At 41.3% G+C, this 27,269-nt stretch overlaps 1 protein-coding gene across 4 annotated transcripts in view; it reads left to right on the forward strand.

The window, feature by feature from the left end:
* Window positions 1-324: 324 nt before the first annotated feature.
* The window catches only part of fgf12a (fibroblast growth factor 12a), a 41,296-nt gene continuing 14,351 nt past the window's right edge, over window positions 325-27,269 (forward strand). Inside the window, exons 1-3 of one of the 4 annotated variants that reach the window (XM_037787238.1) lie at window positions 17,374-18,706; window positions 19,963-20,010; window positions 22,956-23,066. In XM_037787238.1, coding sequence (XP_037643166.1) covers window positions 18,511-18,706; window positions 19,963-20,010; window positions 22,956-23,066 — 355 coding nt within the window. In that variant the 5' untranslated portion in view covers window positions 17,374-18,510. Of the gene's footprint in view, window positions 448-10,945; window positions 11,305-17,373; window positions 18,707-19,962; window positions 20,011-22,955; window positions 23,067-27,269 lie in introns of those variants that run through there. The other 3 variants (XM_037787242.1, XM_037787241.1, XM_037787239.1) reach the window with 3 other exon arrangements.

Below are 27,269 nucleotides of genomic sequence, written 5' to 3' on the forward strand. Positions count from 1 at the left end.
AAATCTTTTGCTTTCCAGCACAACAGTGACAGAACAGCTCCTGACAATAAACACATCTACTGTACTCCTGCATCAAGACACACAGTGCACACCCTGCATCTGCTCTCCCCTGCAAAACACACACACACACACACACACACACAGTCCCAGCCCTCCCTCGTTCTTTACCTGAGCCCTCAGTCCACCTTACTCACAAACTCTTGCAAGCACGAAGGGGTAAGCACCAGCTCACTGAGGAGCTCTGCATCCGGTGTCGTTTCAGGAGGGGGTCCCAGAAGGAGCTCACTTTGCATTTCATTACATGAAACAAGCAACTTGCCTCCCTCTCTCTCTCTCTGCTCGGCTGTCCCAAACTGAAGCACCAGCTCGCAACCAGCTCCAAGCCTTCGTCATCAGCATAATCAACTTCTGCACCTTCAGGGGACATGGGTGACAAAAAAAACCTCGGTAAGAAACTTCCACATACTTGTATATGAATAAGTTATGAGCTCACATTGTTGTTTTTTTTGGGATGCATATCGTTGCTTATGTGTGATGTGGAGTCTTTGAGCACAGACTGCGGAACACAAAAAAGCCTTAACTTTGTTATTATACCTGCAGCAGGACACCTTGTGTAATATATTATAGGGGTGCACTTTAATAGGAAGTTGAACCGGAAGATGCGCATGATACTGTCTGTATACGTTGCGTTAAGCATCCACAGATCAGCAGCACATGCTCCGGTGCTGCAGCGCTGCTGCTGCTGCTGCTGCTGCTGCTGCTGCTGCTGCTGTATCTTGGCTCACTTCGCGCTCTCCGTTAAGCACCATAAACCGTTCCAGCCCGGGCTATAATTAAGATTTATCAGCACTATGTAAGACCTATTGAAAAAACCTGGCATTTGCAATGCAAAATATTAGGCCTGCATTACAGTGTTGCGCATGGTAAACGGTTTTAGTCTCCCTTGCCGGATCTTTCGTTTACTCTATCGGTGCTGTCAGCTGATTCAGACTGAAAACTGCTGTGCTCTCCACTTTTTTCTCGGGTAGATGAATGTGCTGCTGTTCTCCCCGTGCAGCAGCCTCAACGATCAGCATGCGTGTTGTTGACAAAGCTTTTCAACTCTGCCAGTAGGTAATGGGCTAGAGAGAGGCTGTTATATAGAGAGGGTATACAGTCTGCTGCATTCAAAACTTGATGCTGCCTTATATGCTTACACACACATCTTAAATAAGTCACTCTAAAACATCTTGCTGTGTTTAATGATGCATGGGGTTAAAAAGCACAAAACAGGCACATTCCCCCTCTTAAAATATATTTGGACATGGGAACAGAGTGCCCTTGTTTAAGTAGGGTAACCTTCTCGCTCATGGTCACCCTGATGTGTTTTACCCAGATTTTTACAGTAAAGCAAAAAATGCTGCAGCTAAAGCAAAAATACAAGAAGTCATGGGGTGTTCAATCAGTACATGTCAAGGTATAACTGAGCAAGGGGCTGTAAAGGTGACGTAAACCTTTCTTAAATACACTTTGGGATGTGCAGAGTTTATGGCCTCGCTCATTGATCCCCACACAGGGAAGATGAAGTGTTCACTATACCACAAAAATGAAACGCTTTGTGCTTATGCATAATCATCTATTGTTGTTAATATACTTCCCACCAAAGAACACAGTGTTTGGATCCTTGTATTGTATTTCAGGAGAGGAGAGAGGCGGTGTACAGTATAGCTTTATGATTCATTCAGATTTATGTTATCTCATTGGACTCACTTGAACTTTTCTTTCAGAACCGTTCATTAGAACTTTTTTTTTATATCACATGCTCATTTAAAACTGTGGAAACATTAAACATATAAATAACTCCAGGAAATTATAACTACAAATCAGTTGAATCAGGGCTGATATCCACAATTAGGCCTGTCACAATAATTACGTTATCGACCTATCGTACGATATATGGCCATGACCTTAAGCAGTTTTGCTGACCTCGATATATATCCCGTTGTGTACGCGTTTGTTAAGAATGTCACTAACATGGTCCCAGCATAAATAGTGCTGGGACTACCATAATAAGACTTGGGCATTGCGCAGACACTGCACATTTTTGTTAACAGAGCCTGAGAGTCCGTTTCAGGATATTTTCATATTTTGTTTCATATCCCATTTCCAATGTCTGAATATCTTTAAGGATTAAAAGTCCATTACTCTTTTAAAGGGTGTACTTGCATTATTATGCAATTATATTATCATTACATCAGAGGCATAAAATGGTTTCAAAACAACAATAATATCGTTTATTACAATTATTTCTTGGACAATATATCATCCAACAAAATTAGTTATCGTGACAGGCCTATCCGCAATAAAAAGCCAACACTAGCTCAATATAGTACATCACCTCACACTATGATATGTCTTTCTGTAGACAAATAAATTGCATAGTTTACGCTCTCTGTTTGCGTCTCTCTGGCTCTTGTATGATGAAAGAAAGGCTTATTTATTTACTTATTTATTTTGTATTTCCTGTTATATTTATCCCGTTTTAAGTGCATTATTAGTGTCGGGCTCTTCAGCTACACTAATGTCCTCTTAGCTGGAATATCTGTTAGTTTGTGTGTTGGTGTTACTGTGACAATATGTTTTCATATTTGTTGCGGAGACCTGTCGGACTTGTGTTAGTTGTGTCACTGTGACACGACTAGTTTCCCAGTTGCCTATCTAATCTGAAGGCAGGATTACAAACTGGCAAAGCGAGAACTGCTCTGGGACTCCAAAAAAACAACAACAAAAAAACAGATTCACTGTGTAACAATCTGACTATTTCTCATTTTGTTTGTGAATATGAAATTATGCACCACTAAAGCATCTACGGACATAATAAGGGCCTTAAGGCGGGTCCTGTTTTATTACCTGATCATGAGGCCCCGGAGTCCCCAAGCAAGTTAATGTGGCCATGACATTCCTCTCATGCTGTATACACATACTGTAAGTCAAGATGGAGCAAATTTCTGTCAGTGTTTCTGTGGTGTGTTGAATGTGACATTCCTCACTGACCCAGGTGTTTTTCTTGTGCACTGCTCTTTAAGAAAGGAGTAAAAGCTCTTTACAAATATGTACACACAGCGGTTTATTGCTGCTGATTCATTTCTTGCATTTCTCTGCACCCCCATCACTCTCCACGTCTTTTAAATCCCCTCTTTCTCTGTCATGCACACGACAGCAGCCTCTCATTTCTTATTCCCCACATATTTGCAGTGTTGGCTTGGCTATTCCTTACTCTCTACTTCATTAATACACAGGGCTACACAGCAGGCCCACTGAAAAAAACAAAACAATAAAAGCTAGTTGTCTCTTTAATATTGTGATGTCGATATGTTATCTGACAAGTATTTTGTTGCTGCGTTGTTGTACTCAGATTGAGCCAGGAACCTCAAGTTTGCACACTTGTCATTTTGCAAGAGATTTTTGGCAGCTTTACATAAAGCAACCATTAACAGTTTTGCTGATTTTAGCAATGCAGACGTTGCTTTAGCTTTGCAGAATATGAGAATGCTTTCTGACATTTCAGCAAATGGTAGTCACCACCAGCAGAGACTCAGTGCTGTTGTACAACACAGTGTATGTTTATGTTTCTAAAACAAAATGCCAAACTGGAGACTTCAAAACGGCAGTCCACAAACCAATGGGGGACGTCATGGTGGACTACGTCCTCTTCTTATACAGTCTATGGGTTAAAGGACGTGGCATTACTTTAAGTACGGAAGTTACTTGACTAATAAGTCAAAGTTTGGGTTAAAATAACTACGGAAGTGGCGTAACTTAAGGATGGAAATGGGCAAAAGTCCTGTGTTTTTTGACCCACCATTCACCCTGACCTCCCCCCTACACGGCATTTGTCACTCTTTATACTTCCTTGTTCACGACTACGTGGATTACATTTGAATTGATTTTGTGGGATATATACTAATTACAGTGCATTACTTTTCGTAGGTATAGCTACGAACAGTGTATGAGAACAGCCTGCATTAAAACAGAATAACCTAATTTTGACCAAAACAGAAAGAAACATGATAATAACACTACTATAGTACTTTAAAGAACTTAATGGTGAACAGTAAACAATATAATACTTGTAAAATTGTAAAATTGAGACCCAAATATTTTGCATAACATGACTCTTACACATCAGGATTTAAATGAGTAAGAGTCTTTTTCATATGTTTTGTAACAATCTGTTTTTCTCATCCAGCACTGTGGGCAGATCTGCTCCAAACACTTACAAACAACTAAGCCATCCTCCCAGTAATTTTACACTTGGACTAGTTTTAACAGTTTGTTAACTATATGCTGTATTTAAAAATGTATTAAAGCTATACTAACTGAGTGAAATATCAAATCTAACATGCAGTTTTAATGGCTGCACCGTATGGAAAGTCAAATGGAAAATTCTAGATGTGTTGTGCATTGTTTTATCCATACGTCTGTGTAATGATGTTGATCAATGCTTGGCTGCACAGCATGAATTTGTAATGACGGAGCCATCAAAGCATGTTGTTGGGTTGAATAGTTTAAATATTCTTGAAATAGTTTTGCCTCCTACTGCAGAAACAAACAACCAACCCTTTTATTGAGAAATAATAAATCAAACTAAAAACACAGTTTTTTTCTTTCAAATGAAATGACCTGGGAGCAAAAAGGACATCTAAATCTCAATTTGCAGTCACTTTTTAAAATTGGACATCTGTTTTTCTTCTCTTAACTTTTGATCAGCATAATCACAATACATTTCTACATGATATTCAAAGCCGGTATCGCCTTACAAGGTGAACATTTTAACCTTGTTTCTGTTGACATACTGTATATATAGGAGGGTGAAATGAGAGCTGGCTCATCTCGCATCTTTCCACAGTGTCATCACAGACACATCTGAGTTTGCTCAAATACATACAGGACACGTCTTTTTTTGGACAAGGTAAAGTTACGACACATGCTGAGTAAATGAAGACGGGTCAACCACGAGGTGTCACAAGGGGGGAATTTTACATCTGAAATTAGTACTTACAAGGGCGTAATTTCTACTGGGGATTGGGGGAAATGTCTGCCTCACTTTTATTGTTTCAGGTTGATCTTCATGCTAGAATCTCTCTTAACATTGTCCTCTTAAAGGCTCAGCCACCAAAGTCCGGATAAGAGAGGAGAGGAGCTGATAAAATGTTGATGTTTAGAGTTAATATTTTCTTAAAAAGATACTATTGAACATCAGTCAAAGATAGCACAGTAAAAAGACGTATGCGCTATTTGTAGTAAAGATGCAAATACAACATTATCCATCAGACAGTATCGGGTATCTATAAAGGAAACTAAAATGATCTAAGTAGGACTGCCAGAGAGAGGGAGAAAATAGTGATATAACCCTTCTGCCAGTGTAGAGTTTGCTATATTAATAATATGGCACTGATCAGTGCTTCTTGGCTTCTGTAATAATCTAATTTCATTGAGTGGCAATTAGAGAAATCCTCCTAACTACCCTTTACCAGTAGCCTATCTGTATCTTAAAGGGACAGTTCACACCAAAATCAAAAATCATTAGATTAGATCGGATTGTTTATTAGCCGCACAACCAAGGCCGGTGGGATTTGTTTTCAGTACAGTATGTATTCTCTGCAACACAAGTACATAAATGGACAACCATTTGGACAACCATGTGGTATGTGAGGAAGGAGGAGTTCAGAGTCCTGATGGCTAAGGGAAAAAATCTGAAGTGTTATTTATCAATCTAGATAGTTTGGGTGTGAGTTGCAGGGTGTTGGAGATATACGGCATAGGCTCCTATGCCTTCTCTCAAATATAACAGAACTAGATGGCACTCGGGTTGTGATGCTCAAATCGCCAACACAGCCCTTGTTGTGAGCATTTTCATGTAGCAACTATTTTCTTTCTACCAAACTAAACCCGCCAACCGTATCACCACGCAGAAAGAAACGTGCATCTATACTCAATACTGCTAGCTCACCTAGCACCTCTGAACTACCTTATGTTCAACCCTGTCTCCTAAAAAAATACTTTCCCATACAACTAAACTGCATCCTCAATTACGTTTGGAAGGAAACATATTGTCGAGGACTAGGTTTGTTGTATCACAAATAGTCCGCGGACGGCAAGTGACGTATAGTACAACGAGTGACACGCAGAGCAGTTGACGTAGTATATTTCGACCGTTATACCCGAAAGTCACGTGGTATAATAACGAGTTTTGTTTAGTTTCAATTTACAACGTTAACCAAGTGTTTCACTGCGACCGTAATCTCTATAATCCCTCGAAACATAATGGAGAATGCAGTTTAGTTGTATAATTTTGTAGGAGACAGGGTTGCTAAAGTTATAGCTCAGCCGAGGAGGACACCATTAATGTTGACACCCTGCGCTGTCACAAGCATGAGCCTCTCATCCAGTAAATGCTTCTTTCTGCGCAGTGATACGGTCGGCCATCTAGTTCCATTACACTCAAGAGGAGGCAAACATCTCTACGGCCAATATCTCCAACACTCGGCAACTCACACCAAAACAATCTGAACTGATAAATAGCACTAAAGTAACAGGAAATCTATGTATTTTTATATTCTGGGGGTGAAGTGTCCCTTTAAGCCCTTCTTTACATGTATAATTGTGTTCCCTGTCTTTTTGCTGTCATTGTGAAGGACTTGATTTTAAGAAACTACTATTTTAGGCAACTAACTACATCTAATCACCCTATGAATATACAGTACATACAAAAAAAAAAAAACGCTGTACATAAATGCTGTAAAGTGAAATTATTGTGCAGTCTGCATGCCACGTTGTTTTATTAATATCAGTTCATGTCCACATATATATACAATACAGTATGTTTTGGTCATAAATATGTCAGAAATTGCTTTTTAGTTCCTCCCTGTGCCCTCTGTGCCACCTTTTCCTCCTTTTCCCTCCTCATGCTCTTTCTCTCTCTCTCTGTGTCTCTCTCTGCCTATAGTGGTGATTGGCTCTGCAGTGGGACAGTATAGTGGGAGCTGAATATACAGCACCATCACCATAGCTGTGACTCTGGGTCTGATGCCAGCTCCCTCCCTCCCTCCACCCACTATCTCTCTCTTTAAACCTCTCTGACCTTTCCTTATTTGCATAGATGCTGTTGTTGGAGCATTCTGCTGACCTAAAACGTCCTTTTATGTACATTGTATACATTACACATCGAGAGGGCATGTTCCCAAGGTAGTTGGTGCCATATTCGTTGTCCTTGTGGCGCAAGGTTAAATGTGAGCACAAGAAAATATTAGATCAATCATAAACTGTTTAAATGCAGCCGTGTGTTAAATGAATGCTGCAGAGGAGGTTGTGCAGAGTGTCTTTGCTCACTACAAAGCCTCAAGAACTGCAGGCACACAGCAAAATCTAAACATTTGTGTTTTGTCTCTAGTGACTCTAAACACTTTATGGACTAGTGATGCTACTTTGTCTCATTCTCTCTCTTCCTCTCTCTGCTACATGGTCACATTTCAGTTTCTCTGCATGTTATTTTGATCTGAGTGCTTTATGTTATGGCACCCCCTAGAGCAGAAAGTGGCACATTGTTTTGCTTTTATGACAACTATATATTGGCCCAAATTTGATAGTAAGATTTTTAATTTTTGTCTTTTGGATCATGGATTAGTAAAGAAAAAAGGATCTTTAGAATACATTAAAAGGAAATCAGATGGAAAATAACACACACATTAGTGAACTTTATACGTGTGGAATCACACGTTTGGAGGCATATGTGAGTTGCTATATCTCAATGCGTTATTCCAAGTGTCTTATTTAGTTCAGCACTACATTTTGTGTAACACGTTGTTTTTCTGTGATGCTCGGACAAATCTTGTCTTATTGTTGATACCATTCAGACCTAAAAGTATTGAGCCATACTTTATAAAACAGTTTTGTAAGAGCAGCTAATGCTGTGAGATCAAACTGACTTTTTGCTTTTCACATGGTAACTAAAAACGATCACTGAAGTGTTGTCTATGGTGAAATAAAGCCTGTTATTTTTGTTTTAATTCTATTTTGTTGTTTGTGTACTTAATTTCTTTTTCTATTTTTTATTATTATGAAGAACTTTTAGATTTTTATTTTGCCTACTTACTCAGAGATGTCTTTAGAGTAGAGCTTTATAGCAGGTACAACACAGTGGGGGGATGTAACTAAGTTGTTGTGGACAAAACAAGACATTTGAGAACGTCATTTTTGGCTTTGGGAAACACTGATCGATATTTTCCCCCATTTTCTGACATTTTATAGACCAAACAACTCGATTCATCAAGAAAACAATCGACAGATTAATCGACAATGAAAATAATTGTTAGTTGCAGCTCTAAAATGATTTCCACCTTGACCAAATACAACAATTAAATACTAGGCCTATGAGTCAGTAATAATAATCCGATGATATAATTTACAATACTAGGATTAAAAGGAGCCTTTTTCTGCAATTAGAACAGTTTTGCATATAAACATAAGCAACACTTACATTACATGAACTTTTACTTGAAGTGCTTTGTGGTATATCTACTTTTAACTTAACTGTCAACAAGTGACAACTACTTTGTCTTGTCCCACAGGATAAGGTCCTGATCAACTTTATTTACTCCCATCACATTGTGTAAATCAATACACATGCACTCACTGGCCTTATGGACGCACTTATAGGAGAAGCTGTAATAGATAAAGTTATTGTATATTTTCTTTTCCTGTCAGTTCCCCTTTTGGTGAACGCACGGTCCGGACAGTGAGGTGACCACTGTTGGCACCTTTTTGGGCTTCCATAACGCAGTGACTGAGCCATAAACTTTCTGGTAATTAGAACACTTACATTACAATACAGACTTTTACTTAAAGGGACTGTTTGTAACTTTTTACACCTATAAATTTACCGGGTCGGGATCCCATGCATGCTCGCATATGCATGCTTGCGTGTGGCCGGAGTCTCTGCTCCGCTGCCTGCTTGCCTTCACTCACACACAGCGCGCGTTCTCGCTGTCTCGCTCCACCTCTAGACGTGCATGCGCGCTCACTCCACACTGCAGAAGAGTTAGTTTAGCTCTGAGAATATCTAGTGAATGTACAGTGGACGTTAAGTGCAGAAATAACTGCTGCAGCTCCTCCAGACCAACAGAGGTTTTCCGTGTCTTGTGAAGTGACGGTGCTCCGCAGAGAGAAACGTTAAAAGGGAGACGATAACGTTTCTCTTCCGGCTTCAGCCCCAGAGGCTGAGGCAGGAAAAGCCAACACTAGGATCAGCATTGATTCATGTAGAGACCTCCATCCGGTCAGCTAACATTACTGCCAAGCAGGTGAAAAATAGAGTGATAATGTGGTTTTAGCTGACGTGTGTCGCCTCACTGTTTTGAGCGATGCTCGTTCATGTCTATTTAGAGCAGGGGTGCCCAATACGTCGATCGCGATCTACCGGTCGATCGCAAAGGTAGTGTGGGTAGATCGCATGGCATTATAAAAAAAAAAAAAAAAAAAAAAAATTTAAAATAGACGTCAGCCAACAAATTGCAACACGGTTTCACCTGAACTCATCTGGAGTGGAGGATGAGATTTTGACACTACAAGCTGACATTCAGCTTAAGTCCAGGGCTCATGGACAGTTCTGGAACTTACTCACAGAGGAAAAGTACCTCAACATGAGGAAATGTGCTACCTCCTTGAATGCATTATTCGGCTCCACTTATTTATGCGAGTCAGCCTTTTCCCACATGAAGATTATTAAGTCCAAATACCGTTCCACCTTGACTGATGATCATTTGGAAGTGTGCTTGAGGCTGGCTATCAGCAGCTACTGTCCGGACTATGCATCCCTAGCTGATTCCATTCAGTGCAAGTCATCAGAGTAAGGTAATGACAAAAAATGTACAGAGTTATATTGTACAATATGGGTTCATGCAGTTATGCAAGGTACACCAACATATATTGTACATATAAAGAATACTCAATATATTTATAAATAAATATATGTTTTGCATTTTTATAGTAGGTAGATCATTTTGACTTGGTCATTTTATAAGTAGCTCGCATGCTGAAAAAGTGTGTGCACCCCTGATTTAGAGCGAGCGAGCGCGAGCCCAACGCTGACTTTCCTTGACTTAACGGCCACAGGTGTCGCTGTTAACAAGCATTTCTGAAAGTTACAAATAGTCCCTTTAAATAACATTTTCAATGAACTTTTTACATGAAGTACTTTGTGTTACATCTACTTTTAACTTTAACTGTCGACAAGTGACAACTACTTTGTCTTGTCCCACAGGATAAGGTCAACTTTATTTACTCCTATCACATTATGTAAATCAATACACGTGCACTCACTGGCCTTATGGAAGTTATTGTATATTTTCTTTTCCTGTCAGTCCCCCTTTTCGGTGAACGGACAGTGAGGTGACCACTGTGTGGCACCTTGTTGGCTCTTCCATAACACAGTGACTACTGAGCCATAAACCTTCAGGTATATAGTATCATCAAAATGAGAAAATCACCTTTGTCTTTAAAAGCGGTGGATCTGCAGCTGACGTAGGCTCTGCGTTTGCCCGCTTGTTCCCAAAGGATCTGGGGTAAAAAAAAAAAAAGAAGAAGAGAAACTATTGGCTCCTGCAGGGCTCCAACATCTGTGCAGCCATGCAGCGTCACATCGTCGCCTTATTAACTGTCAGCTCCGCATTACCTCACTCGTGGCCGGCCTGCCACTTTACCCCTGCAGTTTAACTTTGGCGTGCATGCTCTCTCTCTCTCTCTCTCCATCTCTCCATCTCTCTCTCTACACCTCTCCCTTTCCTCTCTCCTTGCCTGCTTGCTGGAGACAGGAGGAGGATGGGAGGGGGGGGGATGCACAATTAAGAGCACATTGTAACGTCCTTGCGTTGCCTGCCTGTCGTGGCGGAAGAGGAGTGTGCCGAATGATCGTCGGTGGACGAAGGAGAAGAGGATAGACAGAGAGAGATAGAGAAAGAGAGAGGGATCACTCAAGATGCCTCGTTTTTGCGTAATTTGTCCTGCAGACTGTGCCCTTCCGGCGTTTTGAGGGCTGCTGTGAAGCCTGTAGAGAGGAGAGAGAGAGAGATGCTGGCTGGCTATCCGCTATGCTGCCTGACCCTAGCTGCTGTGTTGTTATGATAGCACTGTCCGGTTGTTTGGATTGAGGAAGGGCTTCCCATCAACCCAAATCAATGAGGATTCTGAGGCCATTCCTTCAGAAAGGAGCGCATATGCTGCAGTGTTTCTGTGGACAACGATCGAAGTCGACCACTATCATTGACGGTGAGAGAGACACACACACAGTATAGCTTTACCTATGGCTATACCTTTTGCTTTGCATGCTTTCTCTCTTGAGTGATGATGAAAAGGGGGGAGATATATATAGAGAGGAGATGGGAGGTGAGTGGTCTCATTGGCCACTCCACTTTGTGTTGGTGTGTGTGTGTGTGTGTGTGAGTAACATCTTGCAGTGTGCAGAGAGCTCAGAGTTTAGTGTGCATGCAGGGTATAGCTGCATTCAGATACTTTACCAGCTATTTTTGCAGTGTTCCAGTGCTGCAATCTGAAGCGGGCCAAAAAATGGACAATGCAGGGATCAAGTCATTAAACTTCAGGGGCCCTGGAGAGCAGATCTGTGTTATATTAGGGCCCCAAACAAGCAGCAAGGTTCAGCACCATGGACAGCTCCATAGTACTCCAGGAGGCAGGGGCTCCCAAACTTTTAATGTGTCTTTAAATACATTTATATCAAACCAGGATATCCACACATTGATTACATGTTGTCCAGGAATTCCCAATTGACAAGACAGAGTTAAATTTAAAACTACACAACTGTCTCTACTCTTTAACTACTTTAATGTATGTTGAAAACCAGGCGCAGCAGAGCAGCTGCATTTACCCTGTACACCTGGGATATCAAACAATACTTTTAAAAAGTGACTTACTTTGCCACATATCCACTATGAAAGAAAAGTCTCAACATGTGTGCACACTTAGGGATTTTGAATTTTTGTCTTTTGGATCATGGATTAGTAAAGAAAAAAGGATCTTTAGAATACATTAAAAGGAAATCAGATGGAAAATAACACACACATTAGTGAACTTTATACATGTGGAATCAGACGTTTGGAGGCCTATTTGAGTTGCTATATCTCCATGCGTTATTCTAAGTGTCTTATTTAGTTCAGCTCTACATTTTGTGTATCACGTTGTTTTTCTGTGATGCTCCAACAATTCTTGTCTTATTGTTGATTACATTCGGAACTAAAAGTATTGAGCCATACTTTATGAAACAGTTTTGTAAGAGCAGCTAATGCTGTGAGATCAAACTGACTTTTTACTTTTCACAAGGTAACTAAGAACAATCACTCAAGTGTTGTCTATGGTGAAATAAAGCCTGTTATTTCATGTGCACAACATGTGTGCACACTTAGGGATGCACCGATAACGGATCGGATATCGGACTGATACTGACTCAAATAGCTGGATCGGATATCGGTGACAATGGGGCCGATTTATTAAATTCAATTCTATATGTATATACAGTATATACTGAAAGTTTTGACCAATTTGTTGCTGCATTAAACATTTTTACACCTTAATTGTAATTCCTGTTAATTTTGAAGATTTCTTTGCCAAGTTGTTGGTGTACGATTTATTATTTAACTAATAAATAACAATTCACACATTTTTTTGTTATTTTCTCTATGTATTTATTTGCTATAGATTTTGTTTTACAAAGTTAGGAAAGCGATGTTTAAGTCAAGTCTGATGTGGCCTTACACATAAAAGAATGATCCCAGTCACTCAGTGAGGCATACAACTTATTAATTATAAACACTGGTATCGGATCGGTACTCGGTATGGGCCGATACCCAAAGCCCAGGTATCGGTATCGGTATCAAGACTGAAAAAGTCAGATCGGTGCATCCGTTACGCTCATACACAACCACCACTCAACAGACAAAAATGCCTGCCTTGTCCTTTAGTCATGTCTCAGCAATTCACTGCATTGCTGCTGTTGCTCACTTATAGCACAACTACACCTCTAACGTCATTAAAAAAAAACATCCTAGAGTATTTCCAGAGCAAAACAAAATGCTGTTTTAATGGGAGACAAATGCAACAACTTCTCCTGTCTCCTCCTGTCACTTGCAGTACGCAGGATCTCCGGTAGTTTCAGCTCGGAGCGGCTCTCAAATTCAGGGCAGACAATTAGAAACTCCATTAAGCACAGTTGATTCCTCTGAGGAAGTTGGACCAAAAGCAGCGCGCACACTGGGATCTGTAGGGTTCAGATATAAAGTGCCAACAGTCCCTTATCCTGCATCTCTGCTCACTGTCAGATGAACCTCATGGCCTCAATCAAAACTGTACGAGTCAGCTCGCAGGTGTTGGATGCAAAGTTCGAGTTTGTCTGACGTGAAGCTGTGTTGGATGAAGACTTTGTTTGTTCTATATATAGTATTTCAACTTCCCAATTCCTTTATGAGTTTAAACTCTTTATATTCTCTGTTTTGACTCGTTGTGGTTATTTTGCAAGAACTCCTAAAGAGGACTGTTTCAAAGCAGAGCTACAAAATGATGACAGCGTGCTTTTTAAAAAAAAAAATGTAAACAGACACTGCTCATGGATGATTAATCAGCCAATATTAACTAAAATCTGAACTTGTCTGTCAGCAGTTATACATTATTGACTCAGTATGTAAATCACTCATCAGACGAAGAGGGACGGCACACTTAATTTGACCTCAGCTGGTAATCTGACTGCATCTGCAGCTACAACATAATGTAAAACAGGGAGAGCAGAAAGTGTTTCGCTCTCCAGATTCAGGCACGATGCCAAAATCACCTCGCAGGGATTTGAGGTGAGAGATGTCTCTGAGCAGGCTTAAATGTTTGCACCTGCTTTCCTTTGTAGTGTCAAGCCTGCACCTGGCTTTTCTCGTGTTAAAGTTAAATAGAGCAGTTGGGGTGTCTGGATTGCAGAAGACTTGTTTGGTGGGTGGCATAGTGGAGAAACAAAACCTTGTCCTTATGTGGTAATACTTATTTCTCGTCTTTTTGCCAGTTTCTGTTAAATCAATATAACCTCAGGTTTCATTTAAATTACTTTGGGAACATCTTTTTGTCTATGGAGTGACCATCACTTTGTAAAAATGAGTCAATTCTGATGTCTTTGTACACTGACGCGCTGCATTTTTAGTAGATCCAGACATTTTTGCATTCTTGTCAAGCACAATTTGTGTTAATGACTAATTGAATTTGTCTTCTTAATTAGCAGTTGTTTGTCACCTCTTTGCTTGTGTTTGTCTGGTTGTGTGGCTTTTTGCTCAGGAGTAAGAACAACAGTAAGATCAGTTCCTGATATAGTTTTTAATGTATGTGTATCGTGTTTGCAATGCGGGGATCTCGCCTTTGCCTCACATTTTTGTGCACTAAATTTAACGTAAATAAGAGAATCACTTTGTTTTTGTTCACCTATCCAACTCGGGCTTTGTGCAGTTATAGTGTACACCTATCACACTAACTATAATCAAGCAGTAAGCGGAGATTGGTGTTGGTAGTGTAAGTGTGGTAATGAGCATCGTGAGTCACACATCTCTCCTCTTTGCCTCCTGGAGACTTGGCAGGACAGTTTAGCAGACATTACACGATGAAAAAACCAGCTCCAGCTATTGTGAGTCAACAAATCTGTGAGGTATCTCAAGGACACAGTCAAATGGTGAACTTGAGAGGATGGAGACATCTCTCTCGCTGAACACATGTGGTTCAATCTGTTGCCACAAGAGGGCAGCAGGTATAAAGAAATCACACTGAACAGCATGTTACTCCTGTGGTGGCACCTGAATGATGGCCACAGGGGCAAAGCTGCAGCTTTGGTTCATTTATTTCAGTTTTCAGAGGTATTTAGCTCCTATGCTGCAGTGTACATTGTATGCAATATGGTTCACACTTATAGTGATACAATCCAGGAATGAAAACACACCAACTGCAACATATTTAACACATGTCTGCATAATTTTTTACACAATATTAAGAATGTGTTAAATGCAAATGACCCAGCAGGTGGCACACTGAGGAACAACATATTAAAATGTTTGTATAAATCTTTAAAGAGTCAAATCATTTTTCAAATGATTGTAATATCTGGTCTGCATTTCATCGCGACAGTGTTTTATTGCTCGTGGATGTACCTCAGCTGGAATGAAGTGGATATCAATTGTCTTCGTTGTACAGGGAGGAAGCCTAGCAGATCCTCATTAGGGAATACTTTATCTTTCCCTGACAAAGATATATGTCCCATCATGTCTCTATGGCGCTCTACACGGCACAAAGTCTCTCCTCCCACTGGTGAGAGAGCTCACTGCATGTAGTACAAACCACCAGCTGGGTTTTTCCTTCTAAGAAACGTATATCACGCTGCTGCATAATCGTTAGAATGATGAATGATATATTGAAGTCGTTATTGATATTTCTTTATGCTGCAGTGGCATTTCTACCGCTCACTGGCAACTCAATAAGAATACAGACTGTAGGCTTTGATTTAGAGTCTTGCAAACTTTTCTTTTGCTATCTGTATTCTCTCTGTCCATCTTTATTTCTCTGGGAAAACATTGCAGCTGCCCTCCATCTCTCTCTCTCTCTCTGGGACACACACACACACATGTAGAGACACACCACGTTCAACACTTTTCATCCATTATATCCAAACCTTACATAAGTGAGGGTGCAGACAGTGGTAGTCAAAAGAAAATCATCTCTCTCTCGATCTCTCTGAGGATTCGGTTTGGATAGAGAGCGAGAGAGAGAGAGAATGTCAAACCGAGTCCCAGAAAAAGCCTCTAAATGTTTCATGCTGTTTCATCACGGGGAAAAGAGAGAGAGAGAGAGAGGTTTGCTGTGCTGCTGAAGACTCACGTGTTCTTCCTCCCACAGCAGAGTGTGTGTGTGGCGTGTGTGTGTGCTCCCCTTGCAGCTCATGCAATAATAGACATGAAACCAGAGGCATGCTCACATGTGCAATGACACGTTTGCAGGACATTTTTGGGGGGACTTTGCATTGATTTAAGGCTCATCCTTTTACATAAGTTACAGTTATATTTTCTGAATTCCAATGAAAACGTCGACTGCAGTGAAAATCGATTGGTATGCATTTGTTCCCAGGTGTGACCTATGAGAGAAACACATGCAAAATACATGCACATATATTCATGTATGCACTCCCTCTCTCCTGGCTCAGAGAAAGGGCAGTTTTCTAAGCTTTGGTGTTACAGTATTATTCATGGTTTATGATAAGGACTATTGGGCTATATGTTTTTTGGAATGTTTTGGAGTTGTCCTGTGTCATTTCCATAAGCCGTAAATCATATGTATTCACGTGTTGCGTCACTGTCTGGGTCTTCAGTGTATACCATTTCAGTGTTTTGGGTTCATACTCTGTGTGTGTTTGTGTCGAAACCTGTTGCGGGTAATCCTTTTAGCCACATTTAATATGTTCTTTATGGCATGTGTGGCCACCAGGATTGTAGAAAATAACCCTTAAGGGTATAAACTATATGAGGATAAGATTGCTGTGTAGTAAAGCTGATTAAGATATCTCTGTTTATGCACATCACCGCCTCATGGTGCATGTGCCCCCATTTGAAAACTTGCAACTTCGGATTATATTTATTGTAATTCAAGGAGACAATTGTGAGATCAGCCACCCCCCTTTTTAAGATGTGCACATTATCCCAAATGCGCGCACCCATTTACCCCTGCATAAAACACAACCACCCAGCATCCCTATTTTTATTTTTTTTTTGGTAAATATGTTTAATTGATTTTCAAAGATTTTATCCCACAAAAATAATAGATACAAAACACGTATAAGTCAAACAAAATAGATATCATTCATCAGATCTGTTTACAAAGTTAAGTCCAAATTCCCTTCCCTATCCCCCTCCCTACCCACCCATCCATCCATCACAGGTTACAGAATACATTTAGTTGCATGAAGGAAAGATATACAATAAACAAAAGACAGGGGGGGGGGGGGGGGGGGGAATAATTAGAAAAATAACTTATAAAGAGAGAAAAAGAAAATAAATAAATGAAAAAGTAAATAAATAAATAAAAATAAGATAAAGAGAGAAAAAGAAAATAAATAAATGAAAAAGTAAATAAATAAATAAAAATAAGATAAAGAGAGAAAAAGAAAATAAATAAATGAATAAAGTAAATAAATAAATAAAAATAAGATAAAGAGAGAAAAAGAAAATAAATAAATGAAAAAGTAAATAAATAAATAAAAATAAGATAAAGAGAGAAAAAAGAAGGTGGGGGGAGGGGGGGGGGGGCTCACTACTGTAATAAAACATTCAGCACCCCTATTTTATATACTTTACATTCCCACCGTTTTTCTTCCTGGAGATCATCGATCCTTCCCCGTACAAGCCCTCCGAGAATTCCTAATAGGAACCTCAATCACGTATGATTGCGTTAAAAGAGTTGAAGAGGGAGAGAGAGAGAGGGGGTGAGAGAGAGAGAAAAGGGGAGAGACACACAGAGAGAGAGAGAGAGAGAGGAGGCTGACCAAGACAGTCCACTCTCACACCGACAGCATTCAGGACGCACTGAGAAGAATGCTCCAGCTCTACTTCCATCATTTGTGCGCTGCAACAACAAAAAAAACAACGTTTTCGCCTCAACTAATTGTTACTTTTCAAGACGAGCATCCCTCCCTGCAGGCTTGAATTACATCTCTGCAGCATCCTTGCAGAGTAGAGCCTCTGCTGCTGATCTCCCGGCTGCATTCTCGAAGGTGCACATCGACAAGAACCTGGAGAGACTGCATGAGCTCACACATATATACCTGGGCTCCTGGCTGCACCGAGAGGTCTCATTCATGTTTCTGCATGGAGTAATGAATTAGGGAAGGGGTGGGGGGGGGAGTTGATTTGACCAGGCTCGTGCACGGATTTAGGTTGATGTGCATGATTAAAAGGCGTCAGGAAGCCAGAGAGAAGAGGCTGCAGATGAGGATTACCAAGTGAGACGCGGCGCTGGAATTCACCTGGAATACCTGAAAGCTCTCCAAATGACACGCAGCTGCACCAACTCACCACCAACACTGTTGCGTGCATGTCTTCACGGCTGACATGTCATGTTGGCCCCTCTGTGTGGCCTATAGCTTTTGCACATTTCATGTTTTATATCAGTGTTGAGTCGAAGCCATCACTGAGTGCCAGAAAACTCGCCAGCAGCTGATTTATACACGCTAAAACAGAGAAGAGGAGAGGATGCTGCCTGACGCGTAAAGATGCCTCGGAGGATTTTCTGATCAGGATGACATTTGGTGGACTCGTGGTGGACGTTGAAACACAGAATCAACTCTCTTGGTTATTTTTATTTTTTTGCTGCACCAAAAAGATCCGAGCTCTGCAGAACTAGACTCTAGTTTTTTTTTTTTTTTTTTTTTAATTTATAAGACTCTGGTTCGGGGAGATGGCTGCGATCGCCAGCTCCCTGATCCGGCAGAGACGCCAGGCGAGGGAGTCAAACAGCGACCGGGTGTCCACCTCCAAACGGCGGCCGAGCCCCAGCAAAGACCCGCGCTCTCTCTGCGAGAGGCATTTCTTAGGGGTCTTCAGCAAAGTGCGTTTCTGCAGCGGCAAGAAAAGACCCGTTCGGAGGCGACCAGGTCAGTGCTGTAGATTTGTTTTTCTTTTTTTCTTTTCCAGATGTGTTATGTGTGCTTATGGAAGCGGTTTTAGCCCCCCCCCCCCACCCTCCATCCCCCCTTTACCAGCCACCCCGCCCCTCTTTGGAGCATTATACTGCAGTCAAGAGGCTCCAATACTGAACCCGGAGGAGAAAAAGGTAGATTTTCTCCGCGGTGCGTAAAAATCCACCTGTTCCATTATAGGTCTTCTTGTTGTTTTGTGGATCCACCGCACACAAACCCTCCCTCATATACCTATAACAGCCTGAATGTATAGGAAATGATCTGTATGCTATGACGTTATACCCCCCTTCATTTATTGTGATGCCTCTCTGATCAGAATAATCAATTACCCTGGAACTAAACTATCCCAGTCACAGCTTGAACATCTATTTAAGCTTTCGATTATGCACCCTTCATATTTGCAAACCCACCCCCCTCTCCTCCAAACACACATACAACTTGACACAAAAAAAGACTATTACCTAATTCAATATTACTGCAGATTGTGGGGAAACAGAGGGGGAGATAAGTTGCACCGCAGTGCACCAAGGCTCTTTTGAGATTAAATGTTTTAATGGTAAATGTTTATTGCAGAGAGGGAGCATTTGCTGCAGTGAAGGAAGTGAGGTATAGCCGTAGTGATTAAGAGCTATACTCTGGCTGATAGACATAAGGCTCCGTGCCTATACTACACTACCGTTGTATAGCCTTCCCCTTCTTTTTTATTCCCCCTATGGTGCACACATCACAAAGCCAGCCCTCCCCTGAATCCAGATAGTTCTGTGTGTGATGATGAACGACAGTCAGGTCCACTCAAGAGTCCTGCAGACAGACAGACTGACTGATGAGGGCAGGACAGACATGTTTTTTAAAAAAGGCAGAAAAGGGAAGACAGACACCCAGCCAGACAGCCAGACTAAATTAAAAACCCTGTCGTCGCGCAGCCTCATCACACAGATAAACAGTCTCAGTGCTAAAACTGCCACAAAATGCCTGAATAGAAACAGACAGACTGTTGGACAGGTAGGTACAGTAACTCCTTTCACATCCATATACATGGCCAGACAGACAGACAGAAAGCACAGGCAGACAGATGCTGTATTTTCCTCTAACTGATCATCCTTATCTTCCCACTGATGCCTTGCCATTCTATTTGCATATAAACAGCCGATAACCCTGTAGAATTTATGCCTGTTTAAAAGACTGTTGTTTTTCCTTCTATCCTTCGTAAGATGCACCCTCGAAACCTCCACAGGTGTCCCATAAGGGCTGCAGGCTAGGTCAGTAGCTCAGCCTCCATCCGTGTGTGCTGTGTTTCTTCTCGTCTCCACCCCATCTCTCGCGCCCATGTCGACTCCCCCTCGGCCAGGGAGGGGGGTGTGGGAGGGGGGGAGGTGGTTGGGGAGGGACAGAGAGGGAGGGACGGGGGGCTTCAACACCTGTCTGACAGCCGACGACCCTCTCCCTTGCTGATCTCTTCTTTTTTTTCTCCTTTCATCCCTCCTTCTGTGTGGCTTTCTTGGATTTTTTAAGCTTAATTTCCTACCTGTTTTTTTTTTTTAAAGCTCTCCTTTAGCCAGTCGTTTGTCTCACTCCTGTTTTTCTCTTCCTCTATCTTTTTCTCATTTCGTTTCTGCCTCATTCTCCTCGTCAGTTCAATGTCGGATCAGTCTTTATCCTCCCGCTACTTGTTCTGTGTCTGTAAATATGTGTCAAGTACTGCTGTGTATACGTGTAGTAGAGGCTCTTTATATGGTGTATTTATATGGATATGTTGTGTTTCTCCTTGTCAAACACTATATCAGAACAGGTGATCATTCACCATTTCACGGTCATGATGCCATTTGTCGACGTACCTAAATGTTTTTGTCCTTCTGTATTGGTATGAAGTAAATTTATTGACGTTTTAATGGCCCACACACACACAGAGGATGATTTGCTGTATGTTGCCGCTGAGAGACTTTCACTTTTAAAAGCACAAACACATGTTGTAAATTCTGAAGTTTGGCTTGAAGCCTGTTTAGACCTGCACACACACACACACACACACACACACACACACACACACAGTGCACACTCTCTGCTAAATGATTGGAACTGATGAGCCGTCAGCGGGGCCCACGTTGAGCTCTTAATTTATGGAGGTGTAGTTATCACATGTGATTTACAGATGTGTACACTCTCATGTACTTTCACGAACACACACACATTTCTTGCTCACCCAGCCTGTGATGGATGATGAAGGGCCTGTCCCAGGAATTGATGGCCCCATCCCAGGGGTAGGTGAGTTGGGGACTGATGGTCAGGATGATGTACAGTTGAGGTGAACCCACTCTAGTTGGGGGTCACTGCTACTCCGCATAGTCTCTCATGGGCTCTCTCGTGTCTTCTGTAAAATATAAAAAAAAGCAAATGCACCAGTAATTATTGCAGCGATCAGCTTTTAAATAAAGGCTTAACATCTGCTGTTACTGTTAAAGACAGATAAAAAAAACTTGGGATTTTTTTCTCTCCCCTGATGCCAACTTTGAAAATGTTTTGCTTTTGGGGGTTTTATGTGCCCGTCTAGACTTGCATGACCTCCAACGTCTTGTTATGACCTTGGACGACTCACTCATATTTCCTTATTGCAATCATCATTTATCAGAACATGTTGTGAGCCCTGCGAAGCAAGCCTTTTCAGTTGCTGAATGTGTATATTTAGCCACATAAAATGAAACTGAGCGCCAATTCAACTGTGACAAAACGCATAATTTGTTTCTTTTGTCGGGCTGAGAAAATAAACAATGGATTAGTAACATCCAGCATCTGAGTTGATGTCTGATTTCAATGGAGCTTGTCTCAAAATCTCTGCAATCGTGAAAACAAACACTGTTCAGTTGTAGTCATTCATTATTCACAGTAAAGCCTCAGAAACACGTTTGCACACACTCTTATCTTTTCTTTCATCTGGCAAACAAACTTTACTTCTCCAGCGTTTCCTTCAAAAGCCACAACCCAAGTTTACGCTAAAGGTGTCATCTGACTCTGACTACCGCTTTTGCACAAAATCAAAAAGCCCTGCCGGACATCAGATAGACCGCGGTGATCGCACCTACATTTCCCCTCAGATAAATCCTTTTTTACACATCCATTTTTTTCCTGGCAGTGAGGCCGAGAGTCTCTCTTTGCCCCGAGCTAATCCTCGTTTCCACCTGCTCCCCTGAAGTGTTGAGTGTTTCGAGCAGCAGCACGCTGGCCAGCTGCCAGATGTCACAGTCTCAAAGTTGGAGGTCGGTTCAGGGTTATTGCAATGGGGAAAAAAACCTCTTAGAAACTTTAGGTCAGTTTCCTTGAGGTCAAGAAAAAAAAGCGCTGGAATCCTTTGGGGTGAACCTGTTGCCTGTAAAAACTCTTTCATTGAATATCAGTGATATCAACCCCAAAAATGCACGGTTGCTTCATACCAAATAAAGAAACCATTGGCATGTTAGTGTACATTACAAAGTGACTTTAAAAGGGTTTACAAATGATGCAAATTGATTTTTTCTGTACTAGATAGTGAGACGTTATGAGTTCATTGATTTTCTGTCATGGTGTTCTTTGCGTTAAACAGCTGTTTTTGGGGATTATGTGGTACAACAGATGACTCATTACAAACTGTCCATCGTAGTCGTATTGATATTCAACAGCTGGTAAGAGTTAAATAAAAGGGCTGAACTTGTGGTTCTAGTGCTGTAAGTTTGAGTTTTTTTTGTTAGCAGGCAACTCTGGAGGCTGGACTGTGCCACAAGAACACTAAGACTTTGTAAATGGTTAATTATAACTGAGTATTTAATTAATATATTTATAGAGATTCACATCATAAAGTAATTTAATTTTGTATGGTTTCTAAAGGCTTTTGTTTATCTGACATGAAAACACAACAGCAATTTCAAGGGTGAAAAGTCTATAATTGTTCTGCTGGTACTCTTCATCTTCCACGGCCAACTTGTCTTCTTTAATTAAACACTGTACACTTTATGTTTGTGAATCGTGTGTTCGTAAAACATTTTAAACCGCCTGATATGAAGAGCTAAAGCCAGAGGTATCAACTCTTTTATGTGTTTCTGTCACAGTTATGAGAATGCTGTTCTGACATATTCTTGGTGGGGATGGGGCTGCGGCTTGGCCGACGGTTTGTGTGTGTGTGTATGCGTGTGTCCTGTTTGTGTGTGTGTGGTGTGTGTGTCTGTGCGTGTTTCAGAGCCGCAGCTGAAAGGCATCGTGACACGACTGTTCAGCCAGCAGGGCTTCTACCTGCAGATGAAGCCGGATGGTTCCATCGACGGCAGCAAGGACGAGAACAGCGACCACAGTGAGTGGAGCATCGTGGAAGCTGCAGCTTCCAGCATGAAACATTTAATGGCAATGAGTCACTTGGTTATATAACATATTAACACATTTTATAAGCTGTGCTTTATCATTTTTAGCCGAGCCGAAAGCACTCCAAAATTAGTTTAAAATGACCTTTCTGAATTGGATTAGCAATACAAAAAAAATAGTTTTAAAAGGGAGCTATTCACCAAGCTGCACAATGCAGAATGCTCTCTTTTCTGCATTGGTTATGCAATAGTATGCATGGCATATAACTGTTGACATAAATGTCTCAAAACCCACTCAGATGGTTTATGAATTCTTATCTAGTTCTCTCAAACGTATACCTTTCACGGTAAGTAAATACAATATCTATGGAGCATCTTACATTTCTATTTCCATGTAAAAACGAATTCCAATTTCCCTATCCCGGTCTCTCTAAGTAAACCATTTCTACTGTGTGCACTGCATGATTGTAAGTGGCACATTGTTTTGATTGATTTGGCTCTGAAGCGTGTGTGATTATCACAGCAGAAATTCCTTCCCGGAAAAAAAACCTATTGCCTGGAACAACTGTAGCCCCGCAGCTTCACTTCTAATCACAAAGATCCCTCCCTGCAGCCACTTCTTTGTAATATTTCACCACCGATCGACTTTCCATAGTGGACTACCAGTGGATAAATGGTCTCCAGGGAATAGCCCCCTAAAGGTATCACACGCCCTTCTGCCCTCACAGGAATGGAAAAAGGGAAAACCAGTGGAGTCTGTAGAGTCTTCTCTTCCTATGGGGAGCAAAGGATCAAGGAAGAGATATATGTGTCAGCGGAGAATGGTCGTCAAAGCGATAATGACGACACTCCCAGTCTGGAGTGAAGCCAGACAGGAAACCAATCATGACCTTTCTTCTCTAAAACATCCTGCCAGCTGGACCGTAGCAGCCATGCGGTGAAAAAGAACGGTCTCTCCCTGTCACCCGTCGTTTTATATGTTATGAGGAGATAGATCTTCAGTACTTATAGCACAAAGGAAGGGTCTTCAGGACAAAAAGGATTACTGCACACAAAAAAAAGAAAAGATCTGTATAACGCATTTTCTCTGCGCACCTTTTAACACCATTGTGTTCTAAAGGCTGATGAGGTCTTTGTTGTATGCGAGGGTTTCCCCACCTCTAGGTAATCCTCTTGTTAAGTAGTCCCGCTGGCCCAGGGATGTAGGAATGCAGTGAATAATTCAGCCAGAGGAAACTAAAAATACCACCTTCCCCATTTGTACCCAATGAATAATTCTCTATATGAGAGGCATCGAGCTCAGAGATGGTCCGAAGGAAGACACAGAAAGAGAGCAGAGGTGCAGCAAGAGCAGTGTAAAGTGTTTTAGAGACAGAAAGAGTAAACAAACAAGTGATAAAGTGGGATAGAAATGGACAATGAAGATTTTGTATTCATGTCTTGCACTGAGCTATCGATTGACCGGCTTGATTATCAGAATAATAGATTACCTCCACCCTTGAACCACACAGCCCTCTGACCTGCAACGTCTTCGGCAGATGGAATACAGTAATTTATTTTCAGGGGGAGGTTCAGTGGAACCGATTGGGATTGAGGAGCATGACGGCGCCTGCATACTAGGTGCGACCTCAGCCCGAAGGAGTGCGTTTCAATTCCATTTTTTTTTTTATTATTTGCTATATGTCTGCGCTGGATGACAACAAGTGCTGAGACAAGGACACAACTGAACAGAAAATAGATTTAGCTGTAGAAATGCATCCAAAAATAAATCGAATTCTGCTTTAATAAAATCCTTTTTTGACCTAAAATATTCAGTAAATTGTGAGAAGCAATAGAATAGATTGCTACTGCAGGATGTAAAGCTGCTTTTGTGGTAAGCATGACTGGCAGAGCTACGCTTAACGAACCGCAAGGGTTGTGAAACACCATTCAATTAATTAAACAGCCATGTTCAAATTTGAGCAGTTATTAATTTGTCACCAGTTGATCGCCTGCAGTAATTACCTGCACACGACTGCAGCTCCAGAAAGATACTGCTGGTTATGAGACACCTGTGGTATCGGGCGTTCACACTCCGTTTGTCTCTGATGCTCCTGGTTGATGGATGGCATGAAGCGAGACTTTTTCTATTAGTTGTCACTAATTTCAAGTATTTCATCAACTCTGGGATGAAGGAGTGTCACAAAAATGTAATTAAAGGCACAATTAAAGACTAAAACACCTGTACCCTATATACCAGTTCTCCCATCTTCAGATTTGCATTTCTCACTGGATTTTGGAGACGTGCCCTTGGCATATGAAGTTTGGCTCAGTGTTTCTCTAAAGCTTTCCTGCAGGGTTTATTTCCTGCTGTGCCAGTATTTCTCACATCAAATGCACTTCCTTTAGTCTACCTGTAAGGATTTGCTTGTAGCCGATTACTGCTCCACTGGAAGAACTGCCGTTTCAAGGGTTTCGCTTTATTGGGTTGTTTGAACCCATTCTGTCTGGTCCTTTGACGATATAGAGGATCCCTGAAAATCTCTTAACTCTGTCCTTGCACCACCTCGGCCGCTATCTTTTCTCTGTGAGAGATAGGATTGAGGTTATTAAGGAAGAGAAATACTCGTCAGGTACTCTAACAGTAGTAATTATGGAATCCATCAACCGCTGGAGCTGCAAATAGAAAAGCTGAACATTTAGAAGGTGAATAACAGCTCCCCTTCAGTGGTGTAATCCTTTGGCAGGCAAATGAGAGCAGGGACGGCAGATCATAATTATAGCAAAATAGTGGACTAGCGCGCCATATTTTATGCCTATTTTCCTCTCACTTTACAAGCCAAGCTATTACGTTGGGTCTTTTGAGGGGCCCTATTGCAAGTATGACTGCTCAGAAAAAGCTTAAATATGTTTTGATAGGTGGAGGTGCTCCGAGGTGGAACCCTCTTGGGTTTTAGTGGTACGTGGCCGAACTGTGGACGGTGCCTCGGAGAGACACTGCCAGTCATCGGAGCGACAAAGGCAGCAGCCATGAAAGGCAAATGGAAAGAGGAGCAAAGGGAACAGGCAGAGGTGAAGTAGAGAGTTATGACAAGAAAAAAGTGATGGAAAAAGAGACTGAGAAGCCTGAAAAAAAAGGTGTTAATGGACTCACATTCTGCCAGTGTAAACCAAACATCTGGCTTCTCAAGGGTATACAAAACTGCAAGAGTGGCCAGTGTGTATCACCCGCACTAGTGGCCTAAGGGCAGAGTTAAACCATTGGCAGGCGAAAGCAGCACGTCGATATTTATTGAGTGAAATTGAATCTGCTCGGAGGACAGACCCGTGTTGGCACGTCTCCTCTCGTCCCCGCCAGCTTTATCTGATAGTCCCCATCGCCACTTGCAGAACAATCATCCCAACAACACAGGGAGTAAAGAGTGTCCTCACACCTTCATCACACCAAAGCCCATGAAAGTCACAATTCTCAGATTCAACAGAACTTACCTACAGAGATAACAGTAAGTTGAATAAAATTAGACTTGTTAACAGAATGTACCTCATATACCACTTCAAAACACAGAACTATCGCGTTAATAAAGCCTCTTGGTTGATTGGCCAAACATCTTTGAGACCAAACTTTTCTAAATATAACGTGGTGTCATCTGCATGGTGTTATTCAACATTAAAGGCCCTGAAAACAAATGTTCTCAATCATCTTATTACTGTGATGTTGATGGGATCCAACACAAACACACAATTTTCCTCTCACTCGAAACAGTTATGTCTGCGCTGTTTTATCAGTACTTTAAAATTTGCGGGGCTCAGTTGGAAAAAGATGATGTCACAAACTTCCGTGCACCAATCAGCAATCAGTAATAATTGATCAAACCACATCCACAAAAAACAATAAATTCTTAATAAAATATACCTAAAAATGATTTTTCTGAACTTTAACTTTCATGGTTAATTATTTAGTCAATAAATATTTAATGTTACAGAGAAATACTTGGCACATTGCAACGGTATAGCTGCTCCCTAATTAGGGATGGGTACCGTAACCCAGGGCCTCGTTGCTAAATTATAGCTCTGACGTTGCCGGTTCTTTTATCTGTACTTTTTAATGTTTTGGTGTAATTTATTATCATGCTGCAGCAGCTCTTCTGCTCTCTGTGTCGTGGGATGATTATTCAGTAATATAAAAGAACCAGTAAGAAAGATCCAAACCAATGAGG

The sequence above is a fragment of the Sebastes umbrosus genome, chromosome 12 (assembly GCF_015220745.1).
Source record: "Sebastes umbrosus isolate fSebUmb1 chromosome 12, fSebUmb1.pri, whole genome shotgun sequence".
Lineage (NCBI taxonomy): Eukaryota > Metazoa > Chordata > Actinopteri > Perciformes > Sebastidae > Sebastes > Sebastes umbrosus.